At 44.5% G+C, this 25,989-nt stretch overlaps 2 protein-coding genes and 1 long non-coding RNA gene across 5 annotated transcripts in view; 1 reads left to right on the forward strand and 2 right to left on the reverse strand.

Moving 5' to 3' along the window:
• Positions 1-13,589, reverse strand: part of LOC144120938 (calpain-A-like) — a 30,510-nt gene extending 16,921 nt beyond the window's left edge. For 2 of the 3 annotated variants that reach the window (XM_077653760.1, XM_077653761.1), the window contains exons 1-3: positions 13,423-13,589; positions 1,330-1,509; positions 282-351 (exon numbers count right to left, since the gene is read on the reverse strand). In XM_077653760.1, the coding sequence (XP_077509886.1) occupies positions 282-351; positions 1,330-1,509; positions 13,423-13,458 (286 nt within the window). In that variant the 5' untranslated portion in view covers positions 13,459-13,589. Of the gene's footprint in view, positions 1-281; positions 352-1,329; positions 1,510-6,205; positions 7,021-13,422 lie in introns of those variants that run through there. The other variant, XM_077653762.1, reaches the window with a different exon arrangement.
• LOC144120940 (uncharacterized) overlaps positions 1-25,989 on the forward strand; it is a 173,891-nt gene that overhangs the window by 27,232 nt on the left and 120,670 nt on the right. The gene's annotated exons all lie outside the window — the stretch shown is intronic.
• The window catches only part of LOC144120939 (calpain-B-like), a 32,778-nt gene continuing 32,602 nt past the window's right edge, over positions 25,814-25,989 (reverse strand). Inside the window, exon 19 of the mRNA XM_077653763.1 lies at positions 25,814-25,960. Coding sequence (XP_077509889.1) covers positions 25,934-25,960 — 27 coding nt within the window. The 3' untranslated portion in view covers positions 25,814-25,933. The remainder of the gene's footprint in view (positions 25,961-25,989) is intronic.

Here is a 25,989-nt window from a genome sequence, read left to right on the forward strand (position 1 = left end):
GCTAACCGTATATCGTGCTTGAAGAGTTTCGTTCGCACACATGTGAAAATGCCAGTTCCGATGTGGCGGTTACGGCAAAGTACGTACATCTATAAGCGTTCTTCAATGCTCCACACCTTGCCCATCATATATTTCAGCTGCAGAGACGTATGTCGATCTGGTAGAACGTGCCTAAAAATGGCTTCATAACAATTCGTATCTCTAGTTATCCAAGTATTAAGTTAGTGTTATCTTTCTTCATAACACCCAACTGGTCATGATGGACAGGCAAAATTGCTTACCCATGCCACCTTGCTGGACATCGAAGCGACTAAAACCTCCCTTCAGGAACCTTGGTTTGTCGCATATCTCCTGCAAGAGAGTGTGCGTACCGTTCAATAGAGAGACAACAAAACGAACAAAAATATAGCGTGTAAACATGAAAACTGGTTGATTTTCATAAGTATATGTCTAACAGTAATGTTAGCCATGAAGGAAATGGTTTGCATGCTAATTTTTCTATTAGTGCTCACCTCTGCCTCACTTTAAATGCGATTTGAGACTTCTGGAAATTAATTGGTATCCTTCCCGAAATATCCCATAAATTATACTCTGCTTTCAGTAAGTTGCATATGTCTTTAATGCCCTTGCGCCATTAAAATCAATGTTCATAATTCCCAACTTTTTTTTTTATAATCTGCGGTATAATCGAGTTTGCAATCTTTTTGCTGCATCAGCAAGCGGCGCAAAGGGATGAACGCATATGGTTTCGCACTGTCGAAAATGCAGAGCAGTAGGAAACTAATCAGAACAACACATAGGGCCGGGCCGCATTTTCTAGCGTTTCAGTTCATCCTTTTAATTTCTTCTTTTTTCGTTTACAAATTTTACCTCCATCGCAGCTGAAAACATGCCCATACGAAACGATTGCAGGCAAAACAACCCATCCAGTGCACGTAACCCGTCGAAATAACCAAAATTAGTTGGGTCCCAGCCTCGAGGGTAATTGCATTTTCGAAATTCTAAAAATTGACTCGGATATGACTTATGGCAGCCTAGAGGCCTGTAAATAAGTTTGCAGAATGACAACAATAGTAAAAAAGTTCACTACTCAATATTAGTTAACAAACCTACTCGTTAGCACGTCTTAGCTTTTTTCTGATGTGCTATACCAGTGACAATGCTAAGGCGCAAAAAAGCGCTCTTATAAAAAGCATATTTAAAAAAATTGGAAAACATCTTAGGTTAAACACCCGATACACATGCTCTTGGTATAGCGTTTAATCATGCTTCAAGTTCAATGTGCAGCTTTGACCTGGGAATCGACACGTGGTGATTTCGTAGTCTCACCGAGGGCCTCTTCCAGACGACCTCGAATTCGGGTTTCATGGTGCCCCACGCGGTCTCTTTGCCGCAGGGCATCTCTGGATCCTCGAAGAGCTCCTGGCACTTCAGGCATTTCTGACGAAGGGCCTCGTAGTCCTGAGGCTCTCCGCATTTCGTCTTGGTGCCCGAGAACCGCTCGCCGAACTGCGTGAACGTATTTGCAGTTGTTTAATTCAAACACTGCCTTCTTGAAAATTGTGACTTGCGAAGAACTAAACTCTACCTAACCCATTCTGACCACACCTGTACTGCCACCATATCCAAGTTTTTTTTCTTTTTAGATTTCTTTCGACGTTTTACAGGTAACAGGTTTTTCTGATATTCTCTTGTCAACTCTTTTGCTTGAGTTAACCAAAGACCACTGAAAATAACGTTCAATAACACTGACCTAGTCAGAGCATAATCATTGTTCTAGAGGATTGGGAATCTTAGCTGAAAGTGAGATTTCTTCTTTGCTAGAGGAGGAGGGCAGCCCTGCACGTTGCTTGCGGCGCGATACGCTGGCATTAATTTTCTTTTTTTTTTATTAATAATCGTTGAGTTGGTGTTTTATTTTAAAATTTCTGGAACTCTTGTTCATTGTGTTCCATATAATACTCCTTTTACCGGTTTTTCGTACTCTTCGAAGCGGTGACTTAAAAAAAAAAACCAGTTCTCTTTTCATGAAACGAGTTTCTTGTCCTCCAGTAGCACGATAAGCTCGTTTAATGTACGGGTCTGCGGTCATCGCTTATCATACCCAGGGACTCTGAACACGCGCATTTTTAACGGGAAAAGCATTATGAACGTAACTTTTCGAGTATAGTAAGACCGCACAATAACAATCTATATAACCGCAGGTCTCGCATAGAGACGCCTGTAGTTTTCTTGTTTTTATTGTCAAAAACGCGACACTTTTTTTTTATGGCAGTCTTAACTACTGAGTGCGAGCGCAGAACAAACATTATGTTCAGGATTTTGCTACCCACCTGAAGATTAGACCATTCCCGTCAATATGTTCATAACGTTGCCTTGCAATATTCATCAGTCTTCACAATTAAAACTAATGTCAAAAATGCAGGAGCTGCACGGCAACAGGGCAGATTTTAGAACTTTTATCTGAAACCACGACCACCAAAACAGGTTTCCAGGGAAGGAGAGAACCACTTCAGAAGTATTTGATGTTTGGCAAATTTTTTCATAATAAATTTGAACGACGCAATTGAATGAGCGCCTCTTTCTAAAAAAGGCGCTCTTTCTATTTCTCCGTCTTCCTGTGTTCGCTCCTTTGCGCCATTTAAATTTACTTTATTTATGAGAGAACTGCCCACAACTCGGCCATCGAATCGCTTGACAGACACAGCATGTTCTGATGCACCTATCAAGTTCCGTCGGCCAAGCATATCAGCAGCGCAACCCAAGAAGAAAATAGAGCCAGATCGCTATCTACTTGACACTCAAAACGACTCAGACGACAGCAACATTCTCGAGACGACGCGAACAAAGGACCGACTATATTGGACTGTGTCTGTAATTCTCTGAAACGACGCTAGAACCGCCCCTTGTGCTGGCACGCCGACAAGACCGATACGCGTGCTCCGTACTGCGCGCCAGGCAGCTAGAGGCCGAAGCAGCTACCGACTCAAGGGGTTATCGCCCCTCTCCTTTTGTTCGCCCGCTGGCTGCAGTCCAAAATGCGGGTCGCGTCCGTGCGGTGGGGAAGAGGATGCGAACTGCTACGGCCCCCCTAGTATGTGCCGAGTCGCTGCTTCAAGAAAGACAGTTCGCTGGGCGGGAACAAGTACCCCTATAAACAAAGCGGTTGACTGACGTGTTATGCTGCGCGAGCACGTAGGAGACAAGGATGGGCTTCCGAGAAGCGAAGCGCTCGCTGACTTTCTCTACTCGCTCGCTAGATACTCCGTTGCACAGATTGTTGAGGCTTTCATTTTGGGAGGATTCTTGCTATTTATAGTTGGAGCCCTGCCCTATCTTATTCGGCCGTGCTTCTGGGAATTCAAGAGACTGCTCTAGTTTCCATTATAAAGAAACAAATGCCTGACTGAAGCGGAGATTCTGTCAGAGTGGTGAAAGACGCTTTTGTTTTGGGCCTTCAGTGCTCTATACATTCGTTTCTCTAAATACGATAGTGCGCCAATGAACTGATTTGGGGGAAAAGAGACTAAAGCGGCCAGGTTTATCAGCGGATGTCTTAATGAGCTGTATTGAATTGGACGTCATACTGAAAGCGCTAAATATAAGGACAGAGAACAAGAACGCAGACTGTCAAAGCTCCAGTTCTTAAGGGGGGGGGGGGGCGAAGGAATAATGTTCTTGTAAAAAGAAAGAAAGTTTAAATTCTTGCTTTGCAAGGATATAAGATTGTAGGCTAATCGAGTAATAATGTGAGGTGTGGTAGAGTAAGAAGTAAAAACTGTTGACGCAGCCGCTATATTCTCTGTGGACAAAAATAACTATACCATCCAGCCTTTCTTATATTATTTTGCTGATTGAACAGCGAAGTGCACTTGCCTGCGCGGTATACGGACAGTATCGGGGCTGTCTTTTTTGCCCACAGTGGCACTTCAAAGCGGCTTGAACAGTTGATCATGTACGTAATTTGTGCAAATTTTGTTAGCGTTCAAATTTTGATTAAAAAAGACTATTCGTCGTATTTTGCCTTTTAATGAAGTATCAGCATTTGGCGAGTTCGAATATATTTTTTAAATGATTTTGGGGCTTCAGAAGATTGAAAACGCTACTTTTGTTCGTTAGGGTTTACAGATGGTTAGAGCTTAGGATGTAGCATTCATATAAAAGAAACTGCGTGCTATATTCCGCAAATGTCATGATTCGTGCATTGGGTCGAAACTTATTGAATGGATTTTCTTTCTCACATATTGGCGCGAGTAAAATATTCGCTCTCATTTCTTGAATTTTTAATTTAAGAAATAATTCGCTCTGTATTTGTTTTCAGACGAAAAATAAAGTCGTCGAGATAACTGTGAAACTTTGGTTGCGTTAAGACATAACTTGAATTTCTATTTATAGACTAATATTTTCTCTTATATAGGTTAGCTCTGTTGAAACTTTCTGTCTCTATACAGAATAAAGCAAGCACTGTTTTCACCTAAAAGACCCTATTCATAAAAAAAATCGGCATGCTTTATGACCATAAGCAAACAGTATATTTTACATATGTTGAGCCGTATGAGGCCTAGACAAGAATAAAAACGACGCATACGGTCGGCTAGCAGTCACGGTTTTCATGCAAATTAGTGCATTGCAACGTTCTTTGCTATATCTAACTGACAGGTAGGGAACCATTTGGTTTTCGCTATTACAGGTGATTCGAGCGTAGAATATAAGTGAAAACACCTTAAACTGCTGTTGTGGGCGAAGAGCTTGGGGCAATAATTACAGCTCGTTTTCTCTGAAGCTTCAACAGGCAATGCAAACAAGAAAAAAAAACAGAGGATGGTTACGGCTGTGTAACGCCAGGTGCAGCGATAGCTGTTTAGGCGTTTAGTTTTGGGGATGTTTTGCAGGCGCACTGGTATTGTGGTCACGTGATGCACCTCTCCACTGGCAGGCAACTGTTCTAAACAAAGCCACCCGTAGGCTTATGCGACCCAGGTTGACTGTGACATTAACCGGTTACGCCGACGGCGACGAGACAGCTAGGGACGGGCGCCTAACAGCTCTCGCTGTAGAACGAAAGAACACAGCATCTTTAATATGTGTGAAAGTCAGGCTTAGAAGTGTTTATTCTTCAGCCTAAAGACAGCGCTCGCACTTCTCAGTCTGGAAAGCCTTGCTATCCTAGTGTAACCCGTGCTCCTGAGATTGATTTTCGAGTACACGGCACTTATTCTCTTTGTCCATGGGCTGCTCTTTTGGACCTCTCTAAATCTTCCACTCGCATGTACAGCCTACTACGAAACAGTAGGTAATGACGTCCCTGGTTCTGGTCGTTAATTACTACGAAGATGCGGAAAGCAAACATGTAAAAGGGTCACTCGCACATTTACTAAATAAAATAAAAACTGCAAAAGCCGTGTAGGGTCAACGCCGAAAGCATGACTCGCGTAAGTCTTTCTGGAGTACACTTGATGTCAGAACACGGGCTGAGTGAATTTACATGAGTATACATCCACATTCAACTCAGCTACTTTGTGATTGGCAGAAGAAAAGATTATCGTGATATGCGTCCTAATATCTCCACTTGAGTAAGCCGTGTCCCAAGAGATTTTGCGAAAACTTGAAGGACTAGAGTAACTATAAAGATTGCAACAAAATGACCCCAATAGTTATGATAGCTATTTGTATCTGAATCCTACAAACAGTGCTCGCACTTCTCAGCTATAAGTCTGAAAAGCCTATCATATATAGTATAACGCGAGTTTTTGAGATCGATTTTCGTTAATTACCACCGGATTTACAAGATAACTGCATTAACGCAAGCACGAAACTACCATGATGGCACACCAGTGGTGTCCACAGTGCACCCCAAAAGAAAGAACTCCAAATTTCACAAGACCGGGCCGGCTACATTATACTGACTGCTATGAAATCGTAAACGTAAATCATACATCTGAGGTTCTGTGCTGACGAGTTAGCGAAGGATGAATCGCCAGCGCGGCTCTCTGCGTTCGAATACTTATTGCATGTCCTTGCACATGCTGCTGGAGATTATACGGTCATTAGGAAGAGGCGAAGCGACTTGGCAAGCGGAATGCATTCCGGCAAGGAGACGGGTTACCATTAACATAGACCAGCTGCATACCATGAAGTCGGGGGCAAAAGGCGGCAAAGGGAGAATAACAAATGATGCTCAGAACGAGCCCATCGATTAGTTTACCTTGTAGATCTTTTCCTTGTCGTGACGATCCGCCATGGTATTTTGTTTCTTTGCCGGACAGAAATATCTTGCAGCCAGCTGGCTATCCACGGAGCCGGAACACTCGCGGGGCGCAACAACGCTGCCGGCGACTGAAGACGATGTGGGCGCTGCCTCACAGACAGGGCCACTTCAGACTCGACAAATGCCGCTCTTGGGGGTAACGCGGGGCGATTAAAATAACCCCCTGCAGCCTCACCTCGCCGGCGCCGCGAACTCTTGGATACGCTCAAGACACTGCACCCGCCTCCTGGCGCAAGCTTTTTCTCTGTTTATCTGACCCTTCGTTCCGCGCCGATGACTGGGATTGTTTTGACTAATTGTCTGTCACGCGAAAACCCTTTGACAGAGGACGGCTCCTCGGCGCTCGAGACGGCACGCACTGACCGACAAGGCTGGCTAGGCAGGCTCCGTGGCTCAACTTAAGGAGAGGGAGGGACCCAGTGAGGGAGAGAGCGAGAATTTGTTTTGCTCAGCGGAGGCCGGGCAGCCCGTATGCGCTATCTTCGGATTACTGCGGACGCCACTTCATTCAGCCACTTGACATCCTCTCGACTGCGGCCGCCACCGACCTTCGCCGGAGGTTTCACATTTAGTTGATACACATTCCTTCTTCTTTATGTCTGCGCTGTTATTGCGGCAACCGCTCCGGGGCAACGCGAGCTGGCGAGGCGTTGAAGCATTGACTTGACACTGTCCTTGACCGCCCATACTTGGATATGTCTGCCGGCGCCCGTACCGAAAGGGCTGACTGATTACCTAATTGGGTTACTTTTTTTGTTCCCCCTCGCTGGCGGCTGTTTTCCTCCAAGGCTTGAGGAGTCATCTAGCGGCGCCAGCGAAATGCTAAACTCGCTCGTTGAACCGGAGACGAGGGGGCTTTTAACGAGCTGGAGTCTTTAAAGTGTGCCTGCTTCCTGCGATATACTATCGGGCGGACGCAGCACACCCCCGTTACACTAGGCCAAAGAGCTAGACTCCAGTCGGATTGCGCCGCTCTTGTTTACACCGAGTTTTAGGCGAACACTACTCTGCCGCGATTACGGCGTATCTCCGTGGCCTCAAGGTTCGTCGCTGCGAAGAGCTTTCACGCTGTTGGGTGTTGTGGCGGACACGATCTTCTTGGTGTCAAGTTTCTTGCGAATAGTTGACGAAAACTTCTTGGAGTAGTCTGTGTGCAATCGCAAAATATTTACGTAGGCCTAAGCACATCAACTTGAAGGGCCTCTGGAGAACGCCTCTGTACACATTGGTGTCTTTATTTCATAATCTCGCTTCACTAAAAGTAAATTAACTAAAGTAGCAAGACCTCTTGTAAAAGCGTTGAGCACGCGTTTACCGGCGTGCATTCCAAATAGAGGGTAAAAAAGTGCGAAATTTCGGGGCGTAAACCTTTGCGCTTTGCGTGCGATGTATACGGTACGCAAGGTCTTGCCCCTGTAGCTTCCTTCGCATTAGCCAGGCCGAGACGAAGCGGAATGCCCAGAAACAAACAAACTTTGTCTTCAACGAGGAGCGCTTCAGCACGCCCTCAACTGTGTAACATAAACAAATGTGTTTATGAAGCAGCAGTAAGAGCATTTCACTTGTTTAAAGCACAACTTTTCCTGGAAACCTGGCGTTGTTCTGCAAACGGAATGTAATGCAACTAGGGCTCTTTCGTTGCCGTAAGCGTTTTGGTTTAGCGACACACACACACACACACACACACACACACACACACACACACACACACACACACACACACACACACACACACACACGCACACGCACACGCACACGCACACGCACACGCACACACACACACACACACACACACACACACACACACACACACACACGCGCGCGCGCGCGCGCGCGCGCGCATCAAACAAAACAGCATACATGCGGCCTTCCTGGGGCAGTCTCAAAGTTTGTTTCCTTTTTACTTGCTGCTGCTTCACGACGAACTACAACTGCATTAACAGGCTGTGCTTGAAAAGGTAGATTCAGTAAGCAAGTGAATAATTACAATAAACACCCACCTCAACGTAGCCACACGGCTACAAAGCCGCGTGTAGTTATGATTATTTAGTGGCTTTAATTTAAATACAGCCTGGCGGAATTTTCTGAACTTTTCGATTATGGTTTATTAAGTGTTCAAGTGTGAAACATGAACTGTACTACACAGAGGAATATGATGGCGTGAGAAGACCATGAATAGCTTAATGCATTAAGCGCAACCTTACGTAATGATTTCATGTGAAGAAGCTGCAAGAGTCACCAACGCATGCTGGTCCGAAAACAGGAATAAATTTACTTTTCGTGATTTTGGCAACTAACTTTCATTGGTTCTAGACTATCCCAGAATATGTCAGGAAGAGGGTGCTTAGTTATAATTTTGCATGTTGGCGGGTTAGATCTGCGGGGAATAATACATTCTGTGGTTCCTCAGGGGTGTGCGTTTCTTGTTGGTGTTTGTCGGAGTGCATTATCCCCGGAGTAAGATGAAAAACAGCAACGCGAATTGGGGCAGCAAGCTGTGGGCGTGTATGGCTGTCTCATCCTGGTCTTATGTGTACCATGCCTGGAAATATCGTTCACGTGGTCCATTGCGCAGTTGTCCTTTTCTTGCTAAGCCACTTTTGCAAAAATGCATGCTCACATGTGTCGTCGAGACAACGTTATAACGCCAAGCAAATGAACACGAAAGACATGATTTTGTGGTGTATATCAATGGAAAGATGTCGTTAGCTTTTCTGGAACCAACTGGCGGGAGAGAGATAAGCGTCCAGTAACTATAAAGCGCAATCTCGGGGTCTGCGCTGATTCGAACCTTTCCTCCAATGTGATACCCCGCCTATTTCCGGGCACACCAACATACCGGCGATTTCAGGTAAAACGAATTATGTGCGCATAAAAGTCGTCGCTGGCAAATATATCGCATATGTGGCTTGCAAGGAGACTCCTTCACAGACTGGCCGACAGAAAAGGTGAGAAAATAAAACACAGGCGCTGCCGCCACCGGTCACTTTCACAGCCAAACTGCGATGACGTACTCACTTTCTTCACGGATCTCTGAGCCTACAGCACTCCGCCAACCTTTTCCCGCCCGTGATCACTCATTTCAATGCAGTTTCATCGTCAGCATCAAAGGCATGAGTTTGAATCAAGTAGTGGAAGAAAAACACAATCAATTTGCAATTCAAAAATCTTCAAGCTATGATGATGCCATCTGCGCCAGAGCGAACGTCAACAGTTGCAGAAACAGTCACAGTTGAATTTTACTAAGAGCATCAATTGGATGGAGTTATCCTCAATGCTCCTTAAACACCTACTTTCTAGGGCGTGGCTTCTGATGTCTGATGTGCGACTACCTTATGGCAGCCATTGCTTTTATCGCCGAACGTGTTGCCTGCGCTGTCAGAGAGACGGACCTGGTTGATCACACGCGCGCATTTCCACGTTACGCATGCCATGTACTTTAGATCACTTTTACTAAATTTTACTAACAACGTTTCAGAAACATTATTAAATCCTCCGGTATCTGTATTTGTGCGAAGACTTTATGTAAAGCTTTGCGGCTTACGATTATGGAACAAGAGAAAACTTATTGTGATTAACCTCACCTGTATCGTTCCTGTGGCCGAGAACATCCCCAACGCATGTTTCAAATTTTAAGAAGGGAGACAGCTATGTAGCGACCACTAATTGCTTCAATGTTTGTTGCATAGCACTTCATGGCGACATTCCTGGGGAGGAGGGAGGTGGTGCTAAATTGGAGCAATTACTTTTTTTGATACCGAAGGGAGGTTAGCCGGGAGGTGTCCGGCTGGCCAGAACTTTCCAGGCCACGGGGTCTGTTTCTGAACTGAATAGCATGTAACTTATTGCTCTTATTAGGCTAACACGCTCCTCAGGGATGAGGCGAGACTCCTGTTCACCGTCCAAATAGTTTCGGATTCTGTGTGCTGCACTCGCGGCTAGGGTGGAGACCCTATGATCTGCGGACCTTTTGTCAACCCTGCACTGCCCTCTGAGCCAGTTGACTGAGCGGTGTTGTGGACTGGCGTCGTAATAAAAACTCTCGAGATCAGTGCATTTTAATAATTCTTTAGCATTACAGGGGTCAGTGCAAGACTCAATGGCGAGCGCCGTCAGTCAGTACCCAGTGGCAGGTGGAGCACCTGCCACGGTTAACAGGTGGCAACCTGCCCACCGGGCTACGAATGAACTTAGTATATAAACCTTTTCACGAACAGGTCCATGGGCGCCTCCATATCGCACAATGGATTGTGCTCGACGTGCCGAAAAAAGTTGAGGATTTCGCTTCATCACGTTCTCCCCACAGCCCAGACGACCGCTCTTCCTGAGGGTCGTGAAAAGGTCTATATAGTACGAACTTAGCGCATTACCTCCGATGTCACTAGCTTTAATATGCCACCTTGAATAGAACGACATTTCTTGTGTTAACCTCTGATATAACGAACTTTCGTTTGTTAATCTGGATATTACGAACTTTAGTGTGTCAACCTCGGTTATAATTAACGTTTGGCTGCTAATGCATTTAAACAAAAAAACCGAGGATTGCCCCCAGAGTTCCTTTCCTTGGGGCTTTGTCACCTTCTCGTCGGTTTTGTGAGGAGGGGCGTGATGGAAAGAGACACGTGTATCGAGCTCTTTAATAAAAAACAGCTGGCGAAACGGCATAATGCTTCCAGAGGCTTCGAAATAAGTTTTTAGACAGGCAAATGTTTCTCAGTTGAGACTTGGTGTTATGAATCCCGAAGACCAACCCTGACCCGGGCGTCCATCGAGAAGAAGAACCAATAACTCGATTCAAATTCTCATCTTGTAAACTGATATCAAAAGGCGCGTCCAATTTGAATTCGTACCGCAAGGTCAGACGATTACCAACACCTGGAAATGCTCAGGTGGTCGCGTGATGCCGCTGAGAGGAAACCACCCGATTTGTGGAAGTCAGGCGATTGGTTTGATCATCGCGACCCTTCTCTTCCTTATATAATTGAGCTTACGCCAGTCTTCCTTGCGCCTAACAACATCAGGTCAATTAATTATGCTGGTGTACGTACAACCAATTTTCGTTTACAATGCCTCCCGGGAAAAAAGAAAATAGAAACTGCGCAAGCCTCAACCGTGACTGCGTCGAATAAACACGAAGAAAAGCGTATTCACTTTGGTTAGGTTATAACAGCAAAATGAAGAAGGGCTCTCAAAGGGTCAGGCCGAAGTTACAATATTTTTCTACGCATTATTGCATTTTGACTTTATCAATTATTCCTTTTTTTTCTCTCTTTTTCATCCAAAGTCTCATCCCTTTTCAGCCCATGCCCTACTTGAGGTAGAATACACCGGTGTCGATCTCCCGCGTGCTTTTTTTCTGCCTTTACTATGTGCCGGTGCCCCCAAAAGTTTTCTTAACAGGAAAATTGCAACGAAACTTATTTTCTGAGTAGTTTAGGTACGCATCCACGACTTGAAGGTTCAACTCCGTGCCTCTCTGTGCCTCTACATAGCGAGAAAATTCAGGATTTTTTATGATTTCGGCGTTCCAAAATCTTTTGTGGGCACCTGCACAGGTGAATAGCAACCTCTGCCTCCAGATTCTTGGCCGATCCTCCAGTGTGGGTACTTGCCATCTTTTGTAAGGCTAACAACAACAACAACAACAGCACGAGGCAGGCTACCCTGGCCTGCTACTGTGCGCTGTTGGTTGGAATTGGGGGAGAAATGAGAATCTGAGCTTTATTTGATGAGCAGTTGAGGTACGGATCCACGACTTGGAGGTTCAACTCCGTACCTTTCTCCGCGAACATCCCGGTGCACTTCTTAATGCCTCTCTGTGCCTCTACGTAGCGAGAAAATTCAGGATTTTTATGATTTCGGCGTTCCAAAAACTTTTGTGGGCACCTGCACAGGTGAATAGCAACCTCTGCCTCCAGATTATTGGCCGATCCTCCAGTGTGGGTACTTGCCATCTTTTGTAAGGCCAACAACAACAACAACAACAGCACGAGGCAAGCTACCCTGGCCTGCTACTGTGCGCTGTTGGTTGGAATTGGAGGAGAAATGAGAATCTGAGCTTTATTTGATGAGCAGTTTAGGTACGGATCCACGACTTGGAGGTTCAACTCCGTACCTTTCTCCGCGAACATCCCGGTGCACTTCTTAATGCCTCTCCGTGCCTCTGCGTAGCTAGAAAATTCGGGATTTTTATGATTTCGGCGTTCCAAAAACTTTTGTGGGCACCTTCACAGGTGAATAGCAACCTCTGCCTCCAGATTCTTGGCCGATCCTCCAGTGTGGGTACGTGCCATCTTTTGTAAGGCTAACAACAACAGCAACAACAGCACGAGGCAGGCTACCCTGGCCTTCTACTGTGCGCTGTTGTTTGGAATTGGGGGAGAAATGAGAATCTGAGCTTTATTTGATGAGCAGTTTAGGTACGCATCCACGACTTGGAAGTTCAACTCCGTACCTTTCTCCGCGAACATCACGGTGCACTTCTTAATGCCTCTCCGTGCCTCTGCGTAGCTAGAAAATTCGGGATTTTTATGATTTCGGCGTTCCAAAAACTTTTGTGGGCACCTTCACAGGTGAATAGCAACCTCTGCCTCCAGATTCTTGGCCGATCCTCCAGTGTGGGTACGTGCCATCTTTTGTAAGGCTAACAACAACAACAACAACAGCACGAGGCAGGCTACCCTGGCCTTCTACTGCGCGCTGTTGGTTGGAATTGGGGGAGAAATGAGAATCTGAGCTTTATTTGATGAGCAGTTTAGGTACGCATCCACGACTTGGAAGTTCAACTCCGTACCTTTCTCCGCGAACATCACGGTGCATTTCTTAATGCCTCTCCGTGCCTCTGCGTAGCTAGAAAATTCGGGATTTTTATGATTTCGACGTTCCGAAAACTTTTGTGGGCACCTGCACAGGTGAATAGCAACCTCTGCCTCCAGATTCTTGGCCGATCCTCCAGTGTGGTTACGTGCCATCTTTTGTAAGGCTAACAACAACAACAACAACAACAGCACGAGGCAGGCTACCCTGGCCTGCTACTGTGCGCTTTGGTTGGAATTGAGGGGGAGAAATGAGGATCTGAGCGTTATTTGATGAAAGTAACGTAAATCGGAAAGTGAACGCGATTTTTCTCTCATAACTAAAGTGTTCCGGCTTACCTTGTAGAAGCGGTCCTTCTCTTCCGCTGGCGGCATCGCTGCGAGTCGCCGTTCCTCAACGAGTGAAGTGGAGTCGACAGAGGGGCAGGCAACAGCGCGTGTTGCGATGCCGACGGTCGGATGCAGATTGCCAGCAAGGGCGCTCGCGTCAAAACACGCGACGGCCGAACCGGTCGGCCAAGATTGTGTGGTGCACGGTAATATAAGCTTCGTGCCTTGCACCTTTTGTGTTTTGCTGCATCCGCTACCCATACGAGGAAGTTCTTGGCGGGTCCTACTGGCGCCAAAGAACACGAGACATGTTTACATCTTGCGCCATAACTAATTGACTCCGAGGTCGCGAGCCGCTTGGCCCCTCCTCTAATGTTTCATTCAGAGGACATGTTTGTGTCAGGCGCCCAGACGTTGAAAAGAAGTCCTTGTTGTAGCCTAGAGACGGGGCTGATGCTCCCATATTTTTTGATATTTTTTTAAAAGCTCTTTCTCTTTCTACCCTTCTTTCTGCCGCTTGGAGTTTCACCACGCCGACAATATTGATTCGCAGTCGCGTCAATACTGCGAAACGTTTTGCTTTTCACGCACAGAACCCCTGCACGTGCTGACACACTCTCGAAGCAAAACACGAAGAGGAGAGTATTTGAGTGACCCGCGTTTTTGCCAGTACGATCTCTTGTGATGCAAGGGAAATGGCGTTGCATTATTAGTAAGTTCTTTGCTTCAGGTAAGGCGAAGCGAGGCTATGAGTTTGCAATGGAGGCCCCTGAACGATCGTTCGGGAATGCCCTCCGGGCAAGCTATCGGCCTCCGGGTAAATTTGAAGCTTATGTTTTCTTCAAGGAGGTGCCACGTTTTGCTCCTTATGCTTTCTTTCCTGCGTGACACGTGAATAGATCAATAGGATAGGCCACACGCAAGGCTGCCTTGACGCCCTGCGAAAGCCGCATGCTCTTTTCGACCGTCACGAGTACGCATATCGACCATGCAGAGATGTTTTCTATCCTAGTCGACAAGCGCGCCTATGTAAGAATTTTTGCTTTTAGGCGTGAATTTCTCTGTGTGTTATGAAAGTCACTCGATATTCTTGGCAACTGATTCGCGAATTGTCGGTGAGTGAGGTATGCGTGCAACGGCAAAGGTCAAGGGCATGGTGCAAAACATGGTCTGGCACCATTTGATTGTGTTTCGGCTCTTGAGATAACATTTTGGCATATTGCCTGCTTCATGAGCTTGGCCACAGCTGCAAGAACGCCTGGTTCTGCGTAGTAACGACTGCTGCCTAATTAAGATTCATTATTAAGGAGCCGTTCATCCGGCGCCAAGTGCGTATGCGGTCACCATAGAACGAGAGAAAAGGAAACCGCTTATGGAGTGCTCCTAATACTTTGCACCCCAACAGCCACATATGTGGCCAGCATGTGTCAGCAGATTACTGACTATGGAAGTGAAGTGAATCCGCTAAATGGCATTCGAATATTGTTACGTCAGCACTGAAGCGACAGTATAATTAGAACGTTTATCACAGCCGCAGTTGTCTTATTTGATGAATAATGTGCTCATATTGGCCGAGCACGTCCAACTTGGGACTACTTTTTAACCACCGCAGCGGTGACCTTACGGTTTGAGCATCCGCCTCGCATGTGGGAGGTGCAGGGCTCGATTCCCAGTGCCGTCGGGTGCCCACCGGTTATCAATGGGTACAAGTGTTGCCCCTGCTTGTTGCCCGGCTTTTCAGGGATGAAAGAGGCCAACAAGTCCGAACTGAAACGGTAGTGTACATATGTGACCATTGAGATAGCGACGGTTAAAAGGGATGCAAAAAATAAAATACAAGAACATGTTGCATGCAACAGCTGGGTTCGAGCTCGTTACTTAGTGTTTCTGCTTCCTTCAAGGACTTGATATACCAAATTTTTGTGTGCATGTTTTCTTCTTTCACATCGGGCGCTAGGCTTTAGTATACACCGGTCACCCCGTGGTATTAATTTAATATCGCAAAATAATTTATAATTGAATTTATTCTTGATGCTGTTCCAGTTTGGGCTGCAACAACCGAGCCGTAGTTGTGACGTGTAAAGTGTGGTTAGGTCACGCACGTGAAGCATGAAAAACAAACGTAATATAATCGCTGATACGTATTTATAATTGACAACAAACCTATGCCAGCCTGCTTCTAGAGCTGGAATGACAACAAACACGTATCAGCGGTTCTACTACAATTATTTTCATGACTCACGTGTCCTAAACACGCCTCGCACGTCACAGCCATCGCTCGGTCGATGATGCCGAAACCGAAATAGTATGAGAGAAGAAATTAAATTTTCAATAATTTAGCGGTCGTAGGCGGATACCGCTATAGGCGATCCATGTATCTAATGCCTTACACGTCATTACAAAGAAGAAAACATACATCTAAAATGAGGTGTGTATAGTCCTTTAAGAAAGCATTCACCGCTGAATCAGATCCGTGGTAGAAAGGAAAAATTGGGCCAAATCTGAGTTTCATCAGAAAGTTCGCTCAGCCGTGCGCACAGAAGACTATGTTCAAACATCAGGCACATCGCTCGCATTAATCACGCTGACCGAATTGTGGAATACCGAACAATCCCGTATGTTCAACGTCCCTGGAAATCACTACTTTTCGTATTACCGTGAGGATAAGCGTGATGGTGGAGCCAGCCTTCTGATAAGAACTGACATCGTCCTTTAAACCTTGAACAATTTCTGTCAACTGAATTCTGGTCATAAGGTGCTAACTCCCAGCAACCAAAAAAAAAAAATCATTTTTTTTTGTGGTGAAGTATCAGCCGAATTCCGATGATCTTTATAATGTTCCTGATTTTTCTTAACAAACTTTTTGTACACACATCAGCTAACAATCAGGATCACTATTAGGGTGCAGATCTTAAAATTAATATGCTCACGCCTACGCATTGCCAGAAAGAACTTGAGTTTTTCATTCACTCGAAGGGTTTCACAAATGTTATAACAAAGCGCAATTAGTTTAAAGGTCGTAGTTATAATGATATTGGCTACCTTGACCGGTATCTGTCTGTCGGAAACCTTCACCAGTCAGTCACTTTTCTTTGCTCCCACATATTGCTCAGACATTTTTTTTCTTCCATGAATGCTGTATAAATAGTAAAGCTCAGTATGCAACCGACATGGAGCTGATTCAGTTAAAGTACGTTCTTGACCTTATCTGTCTAGTTATCATTCACACTTATAACCTGAAGAAATGCAGGTCACTCATGTGATACCTATATTAAAACATGGGAACAAAAGCATGCTCAGAAATTACTGCCCTAATTCCATCTTACTAAGTTTCTCGAAATGAATGGAAAAATATTAAAAATACAAATTCGCACTTCTTTACACAACGATGTTTATTTTTTTTTACTTTAAACATGGTTTGAGAAGGTACCGATCAACAGAGGCCACGTTTGTAGCCTTAGACGAAATCGGATTAGAAGCTTTTAACAATAAGGAAATTAGACCTGCGACCTACATTGATTTCACAAAAGCGTTTGATCTCGTAAATCATTCAGTTCTTATTTCTACGTTATACATATAATGAATCCGCGGCATTGCATATAAATTGCTTAACATATCTCCTAAATAAAACAACGTACCTTGACATAAATGGCTGTAAATATTCTCTATTGACTGTATACACTCGCATTCCGCAAATGAGCTTCCTGAGACCGCTGTTATTCATTATTTATATCAATGATATCATGCCCTGCACTGAATGCTCAAAATTTGCCTCATACGCAAATGATACGACCTTTTTTGCAGCGGGCAAAACGGAATAACAGATGAAATGGCGATCAAATAAAGCGCTTACTCATTTACATTAATGAATTAGCGTAGATAGTTTAGGACCTTGACATAAATGGCTGTAAATATTCTCTATTGGCTGTATACACTCGCATTCCGCAAATGAGCTTTCTGAGACCACTGTTATTCATAATTTACATCAATGATATCATGCCCTGCACTGAATGCTCAAAATTTGTCTCATACGCAAATGATACGACCTTTTTTGCAGCGGGCAAAACGGAATCACAGATGAAATGGCGATCAAATACAGCGCTTACTCATTTACATTAATGAATTAGCGTAGATAGTTTAGGAATAAACGCGAATAAAAAATATATTTGCCAAAAATAAAACATTAGTTATTGTCATTGAATCTGTGGCTAGGTACAGATAACAAACAGATAATTTATTCAGTGAAAATACGTGGCTCACTATTTTCAAAGCAATTAACTTGGAGTGAGCAACTACATCCAGTTGAAAGTGTCTAGAGCCGTTTTCGTTATTACGAGACTGAGAGGAATTTTGCTAATCAACATTCGAATTCTTCTCTACACTTTTCTAGCACTGTCCTTCCTTTAGTATTGTAATATTGTCTGGAGCACGACTGGCATGACGGACTTGAAAAACTTTCACTTAAAAAAAAAACGGTTAGTTATTGCTAATGTGTTTTGGTGGCATCTTACGGCTTCTCTGCGAGAAATACATCATTCTCCCGGTATTATGCTGTTATAAATATTAGTTATTTCTAACCTATAAATATTCTGTGAAGGAAAAATTATTTTATATATATTTTCTTATCCAAGTTACAAGAAAAACACGCGGCCTCGACTTACAAGAAAAAAGAAAAATGGCTTGTACTCGCATCTCGTACATCTTAGGCGCGTTTGTTTCTGCAGTGCACCCTGGCCAATCCCCCGCCGTGGGTATGAGTCATTAAGCTTGACGACATCATCATCATCATCTTACGATACGCAGTCCTTGAGCTATGCTATCCCCACATTACTCAATAGATTACACTTGGAAAATTTCTACCCATCATACCAACCCTAACACTGTATCCGTTTGTTTTGCAGGGAGAGACTATTACAGGCTTCTGTGAATATGCAATGTGCAAAATGTTCTTGTATTGTTCGCATTGAATGCATCTCTTCTAGTAGACTGCTAGTTACTTCCTTTTGTTAAGTGCAGGGTTGCGCACACTGCGCGACATGTTCTAAACATTGTACCCTATAATTGTTGAAGAATGTGCATGCTCGTTGCATTATGAAGAACTGTCGTCCTTCACCGTTTGACTTGTTTATTTAAATTACCTACCTGTTTATGTTATATTGCACATAGCTGTGCCAATGGTTTCTCCTTTGATCTTATCAATATTTTTTGCGCCGTTTCTTTTCCATCTCTAATATTGTTCGCGTTGTCTCCGACATGCTATACTTCTATTATGTAAGGGGCCGGGACCCCTGTCAATCGTTTCTCCACAGCTTTCAATCCCGGCTCCTCCTTTTCGAATATAAAGGCAACAAAGATGAAATAAAATAAAATGAAATGAAATTAACTACTTGACGGCTTCGTAAACGAAGTCTAAGACAACGCCCCACACTGCATTTTCCACTACTGCATGATATTGCGGTCCAATATGCTAATGGGAAGGCTATTGATAAATAATATTTTTAAAAAGAAATGTGTTATTTATTCTTGAAAATTGCTCTGGCACCGTGCGAATGCTCTGGCACCATACGGTGATAATTAATCCGAGCGCATTTTGATGGGCTATCGATTGCCATATATCACGTACCCGCGTGCGATACTTGTCGCATTGCGGCTGTGCTGCTGCCTTGCCGCGAGAAGGGTATTCGCCACGAGAATTGTGCTGCAGCCATTAGAACGCACACATTAGAACGCACTTTACACAGTCATTTTTAAAATATAAAAACATAACCGAAAAACATAGGCTCCCTACGGCGGGCAGCACAAATGAGCCTTACAATAGTTTGATTACACTTCAAGAAATACAGAGAGTCCTGTCTATAGGTAAACAAACTGCACCAGGCCCCGATGAAATTCATTATGAAATGCTGTCCCATCTATCTGAACACTGTAAAAGTTCCGTTAAATTTTTGTTTAACAAAATATGGGTACTAGGAAAAATACCAGCTGCTTGAAAAAAAGCCATTATTGTTCCATTTCTAAAACCAGGAAAGCCACCAACCTGCCCTAGTAGTTACAGGACTATGACCCTTACAAGCTGTCTTGCCAAATATTTTGAAATTGTTATAAATATCAGATTAGTGTTTATTCTACAATCCCGTAAGCTTCTTAATAGCCACCAATGTGGTTTTAAAAAAACATGTTCCACAGTTGACCATTTAGTCCGTCTGGAAAACAGAGTCCGAGAGGCCTTTATACACAGACAATACCACCTCGCAGTCTTTTTCGATATAGAGAAGGCATATGACACGACCTGGAGGTTCGGGATTCTTTATGGCCTTGCAGGGCCCGGCATCCGCGGGAGGATGCTGAAATATTTGAGCGACTTTTTGTCCAACCGTTCATTCCAAGCTCGTCTTACACCGTACTTACAGTAAACCAAGAACACAAAGTTTTAGGCCTAACTTTTGACAAAAAGCTCGCGTTCCTACCGCACATAAGCACCCTAAAAAGGAAAGCAACCCAATCCCTGAGTATACCCAAAGTACTATCACGGAAGCGCTGGGGGTCCGATAGGATGTGCCTATTGCACATCTATCGCTCACTAATGCGCTCTTCCTTAGACTATGGATGCATAGTGTATGGGTCTGCGAGGCCATCATACCTTAAAGGGCTGGGTCCAGTACAAAACCTCGGTTTGCGCCTCTCATCTGGTGCTTACAGAACATCCCCCGTAAATGGTCTTCACGCAGAAGCAAATGAACCACCCCTCACTGACAAGAGAACAGTGCTTACCTGTGCATACGTACTGAAAATAAGGTCGCTACCAAAACATCTCTGTTATCCCATAACTACTAAATGCCCATCCAGAACACTCTTCAGCAACACGCCTCAAGCCGTAAAACCACTGCTCCTCCGCTTCGAAGAAAAATGCCAAGAAATGAACATAGTGGATGCACTTCCTGATGTTTCCCGGAGACCTGATCAGTTGCCACCTTGGTACATGTTTCCTGCTCTGTGCGGTTTTGCACTGACAGACATTCATAAAAGGTATACCTCACAGGAATATATACAGCAAGAGTTTCGTGGAGTAAGAGAAAAATACAAGAATTACACCGATTTCTACACAGACGATTAAAAAACGGCACCCTATGTGGGGAGCGCGATAATACAAAGGAAGAGGGAGGAAGTAGTCAGGCTGCCTCATTGCGCTTCAATCTTTACAGCAGAATGCTACGCCATAGCTGTAGCTGTAGAACAAATAATAAAGAAACATATAGAGAACAGTGCTATTTACACTGACTCCCTCAGTTTAATTACAGCAATGAACCCCAGAAATGCACTCGAACCCGTAATACGAAACATAACACATAACGTAATACGAGCTGATAAACCAGGACATACAATAAAGTTCTGCTGGGTTCCCAGTCACGTGGGCATCAGCGGGAACGAGAGCGCTGATGCAAGCGCCGCACTTGCCCGAAACGCTAAAATAAAACCAGTAAACATACCGCATAAGGACTGCATCAAGTTAATCCAGAATAAACTGAAAGAAAAATGGCAGGCTTCATGGGACAACGAGGTTAACAACAAGCTGCACTTTGTAAAGCCCGTCCTGGGTGAATGGAAGGCCTGTAGGCACCAGGAACGATTTATGGAAGTAATTTTATGCCGTCTCCGCATTGGACATACACACATTACACGTAATTTCTTACTAACGAAACAAGACAAACCTCTTTGTGAAAGATAAGGAGACGAACTGACACTAAACCATATTTTATTCTCTTGTGCAGAACTCGGGAAGCTAAGAAAGAAGCACTTTACTAAGTTTTATAATGAGTACATTCTTTTACACCCAGCGCTGCTCTTAGGTGAAAATGCCATTGTTAACACGTCTTGTGTTTTAGCTTTTTAAGGGAAGCAGGTGTTCTTGAGAAACTGTAAATTTTGATCTACAGCTTTGCTTTATTATATGATACACTTCAGCCATTTTCTCATTCCTGAGAAGAAGGCTGAGGTATTTATTTTATTGGTTGGGAGCCTCAAGATCCTTGCCCAGTTAAGGATGGCTACTGAGGTTACCTGGCGTTCTTTAAAGCGTTTATTATCAGCCATTTATAAAATTTCTTGTCTTATTACTACTAGAACGAATTAACATTGTGAGTCCTCTACACCACCATGTTTCCTCGCATCGACAGAAAAGTTTTCTCGTACCTTGAGCATGGCGCATGATAGCCTTAGCTGTGAACCTCGCCGGTTGGTACGAGTATATTGGACTCCCCGACGTACTTCAGTGAACACTTTGGGCATTTCTAATAAAGTGCTGTAACTCTTCTGTCGTTAGGCCTCTACAAGTATTTGCTACGAAGGCTGCAGAGAAACACGTTCGACATGCGTAATCGCGAGCTAGCGACCGAGCTTAGTCTAGCAACGAGGAGCTTGAATTTTACTCTTTCGCAACCCCGTCGTTTCACAGCGCGCGTGTCTGGAACGCTTGTTGCTAGATATTTCAATCTCAATCTCAATTTTTATTTCCAGAAAAAAAAGTTCCGGTGGGACACCTGAGCTAAAAGCTGCTTTTGTCAGCTTGACGAGGCCCAGGGCCCCGCGTATTACAAGGCAGGGCAAGTCATACAAAATATTGAAAACACAAAAAAATAAACGAACATAAATATATATATACTTAAACACACTACAGATAGACGTGCAAAATGTTGTTAGAAGTAGAACGTGTATACATTTTTGTAGTAATGTAAAACTGAAAATGAGACATGCGTAGGGATGATTTTAAACACATTCAAAATCAAAATAAATAACATGAGTCCAACATGACGTAGAAAAACAGGGCAAAAGAAAAAACGTTTTATAGAATGTGGTTACAATGGTAGTGTGATGAGAAAAAAAATATAAAGTACAATATTTGGAACAATAATAATAATAATAATAATAATTGGTTTTTTGGGGAAAGGAAATGGCGCAGTATCTGTCTCATATATCGTTGGACACCTGAACCGCGCCGTAAGGGAAGGGTAAAGGAGGGAGTGAAAGGAGAAAGGAAGAGAGAGGTGCCGCAGTGGAGGTCTCCGGAATAATTTCGACCACCTGGGGATCTTTAACGTGCACTGACATCGCACAGCACACGGGCGCCTTAGCGTTTTTCCTCCATAAAAACGCAGCCGCCGCGGTCGGGTTCGAACCCGGTTTGGAACAATGGAAAACAGCTATTCAGCAGAACATCTACACGAATAGAAAGTACTGTCTCAGCTGGTTAAGGCTGGGATTGGTAAATTGCGAATTGCGAATAGCTGTTGTCGCTCAATTTTTCCGCAAGACGCTGGAACGCATGGCATTGAATTTTTTCCAAGTTTTGTTTTTCGTTTATATCATGCTTTCGTGTTCGAAGAGTCCTCTGCAATCTTTTTTTTTTAATTGGTTTTTGGGGAAAGGAAATGGCGCAGTATCTGTCTCATGTATCGTTGGACACCTGAACCGCGCCGTATGGGAAGGGATAAGGGAGGGAGTGAAAGAGGAAAGGAAGAAAGAGGTGCCGTAGTGGAGGGCTCCGGAGTAATTTCGACCACCTGGGGATCTTTAACGTGCACTGACATCGCACAGCACACTGGCGCCTTAGCGTCTTTCCTCCATAAAAACGCAGCCGCCGCGGTCGGGTTCGAACCCGGGAACTCCAGCTCAGTAGTCGAGCTCCCTAACCACTGAGCCACCGCGGCGGGTCTGCAATCTTCGCAGTTTTCGTTTTTGTGGGACCGAGAGTTACGGCAAGTAACGAGAAAATTTAATTGAGGAAGTGTCTAAAATTGGCTGCGATGTGTTCATTAAAATTCTCAGCGTGCTTCAGTTGCTTAGCTTTGTTTGTTATTCTTTATTTCTTGGCTTTCGGGATTTCAGAACAGCCATCATGTGTATCGTGGCCTGTAGGCGTGCTGCTTCTATTTTTATTGGACTTTATAATGACACAAGGCAACGCGGGTAGCATATTTACGCTCTAGAGCCAATTCACTATTGCGCAGATTTCTGGTCTTCTTTTTTTTACTGTCCTAATTTCTCTTCACTGCCTTCTGAAGCCAGTAACTTTCTGCTTATGCCTGAAGGTGTTTATTTTTTATTTTCTGTTAAACTTGCAAGCTGTAAAGGAAAGTTCCTCTTGGCTACGTCGATGCAATTCTACCCTGCCACAAAATTTTGCGACTAAATAAATTATTAGTCCGATTATTAAAGAAACAGAAGGAATAAAACGAAGGCCGAATAGCAGATGCTATGACCTTTCCGAACTTAAGAGCCTTGAGACCACAGACAGTATAGTGAAACCAGGAACATAGGCAGAAGGCAATACTGTTTTACGTATAATAAAACGATGTAAGTTCGACAGCCTATGACGAAAGGAGCGTTGCTCAAGAGAGAGAGAAAGACGGAAAGGCACGGAGGTTAACTAGGCAGCGCCCGGTATGCTACCCTACACGTGGGAAGGGGCACGGAGGGAGAGATAGAAAGGGGAGAAAACAAAGGGAGATGGTCACTTTTCCACATGTCCATTGGCCATTAGTTGCAGGGTACACAGGGCACACACTGATAGTTCACAAGCTTGCACTCAGTCCTGAGTCCTTCAAGAACTTGAAAAGTGCCTTCGAAGCTGTCCTCTGCGATGGAGGCTTACTCCAAGGACCCAGAATCTTGGCTTCAGTAAGGGGCCGAGGATTTAAAGGCGGAGAGTTGCAGCCAGGAGTGCACGCTCACGCTAAAACCGAGGGCAGCTACAAAGAAGGTGTTCTACAGTTTCGCCGCACCCACAGATCTCACGCGCAGGAGAGCGTTGCTCAAGTTTTTCGATTTGTAAACGTTGTGAAAACCCAAGCTCATGAGCAGCGAGTTGTTTCGCAACGGTTCCTAAAAAGAAAGAAGATAGATGTGCAGCTGCATGCCATTTGTTGCACGCAATTATAATTATTTTGTCATTGGAAAGAGGCCGGGTAATGCAAATAAAGTGCTCCTATTGCCTTTAATCCACCGCTGTTTTAGTTTCTTATGAAATGTGCATTCATCAGCGCAGTTACCCCAAGCGCGTGTGGTGCGCACCTGTCGCCACTCTGTACTTCAAGGTGGCACCACAGACTAGAACCGGGCAGCAAAAAAAAAAAAAGAAAAAGCGTTGACGGTTTGGAGACATAATGGACTTACCCACCGTGTGAACGGCATTGTCACTAGAAAATTCAAGGCCATTCCAATGTAGTAAAAAGGGACTCCCAGATATTAAGGCGAAAGCCTTTAATGGCTCATACTCGCGGTGTCCGTCCGTCCGTGACACTCTTCAACACGATAAGAAAAAAAAAACCTTTGTGCACAATGGGATTCGGACCATCATCCCTCCATTCCGCAGCCGAGCGTGCTAACGACAACGCCTCTTCCTGCCAACGCATATGTAGTTCTCCTTGTCTAGGACGCTGGAGAGTGTTTGCAGGAAGGCGTGGAATCAGATGGATGCCTCCCAAATGCCCTTCAGTGTCTCCAGCATTGAAGATTGACAAACAATTGTGTGCTTAACTAACATCTTAACCACACATCAGTAACACGGGCAGCAGCACCGCGCTAAAGGCTTTGTAAGGCATGTTGCTGGGCAAGTTGGTTAAGCATCTTTGAAACTTGGAAAGAATTCACCTTGGCGCAAGTAAAACCACACACACAAAGGAAAGACAAGGAGACAACGGACAGGCGCCAACTTCTAACTGTTTATTCCTCAAGAAAACCACACAGATAAATAGTCTCAGGATACGCCCACTTTTTTTCACTCCATGTGCCTATCACAGCCATAATCTATCACCCTGCATTATCAGTTTTTGCACAGAAAATTGTACTCCGCCGCATACAAATTCACTGACGTGTCACTCACACACAAAGCCGCTTTTTTCTTTATGTGAAACGCTTCCAATAAAAGCCTCGCCTGTTTAATCTTGCTCCTGCCAAGAATCCTCGCCTTTTCCAGTCGAGGTTCGCACTTGCACATATTAACATGGTTGACCAAGTTGGCATATTTATCTTTATTGTTTTCAACCTTTTTGCAATGTTCCCCAAGGCGTTTGTTGATGCACCTCCCCGTTTGCCCTATATAGGACTTTCCACAGGTCAGGGGTATCTCGTACACCACTCCTTCCTTACAACGGGTGAAGACATGCTGATGTTTTATATTGCATCCAGGGCGCTTTCGCCTCACCACACTTTAGGTCAACAAAGTGCCCCTGAATTTTTTTTTCTACTTAGACCGGGCACAGCCGCATCATCCCTTTCCCGTTATTTCGCCTTCCCTCGCGGGGATTAGCCGACTCACCGGCCATCGATTACCCTCATGACGGAGGCCCAGGTTCCACACATTTTCATTGGTGGATGTAGATCACGTGGAATCGGAAGAATAACGTGATAAAAAGAGTGACCCTTTATTTCTACTCAGATGATCAAACTAACTCAACAAGCAATATTCCCGAACTTCCCGCAGCAGTCCTGGCAGACGTCCGTTAAGGTGCTGTCGCTGAGTCTGCTAGCAGTACATTGTGTACTTGAGCCACTGAAAAAGAACGCATAATACGTGCTTTT

This window comes from Amblyomma americanum, chromosome 2 (genome assembly GCF_052857255.1).
Source record: "Amblyomma americanum isolate KBUSLIRL-KWMA chromosome 2, ASM5285725v1, whole genome shotgun sequence".
Taxonomy (NCBI): domain Eukaryota; kingdom Metazoa; phylum Arthropoda; class Arachnida; order Ixodida; family Ixodidae; genus Amblyomma; species Amblyomma americanum.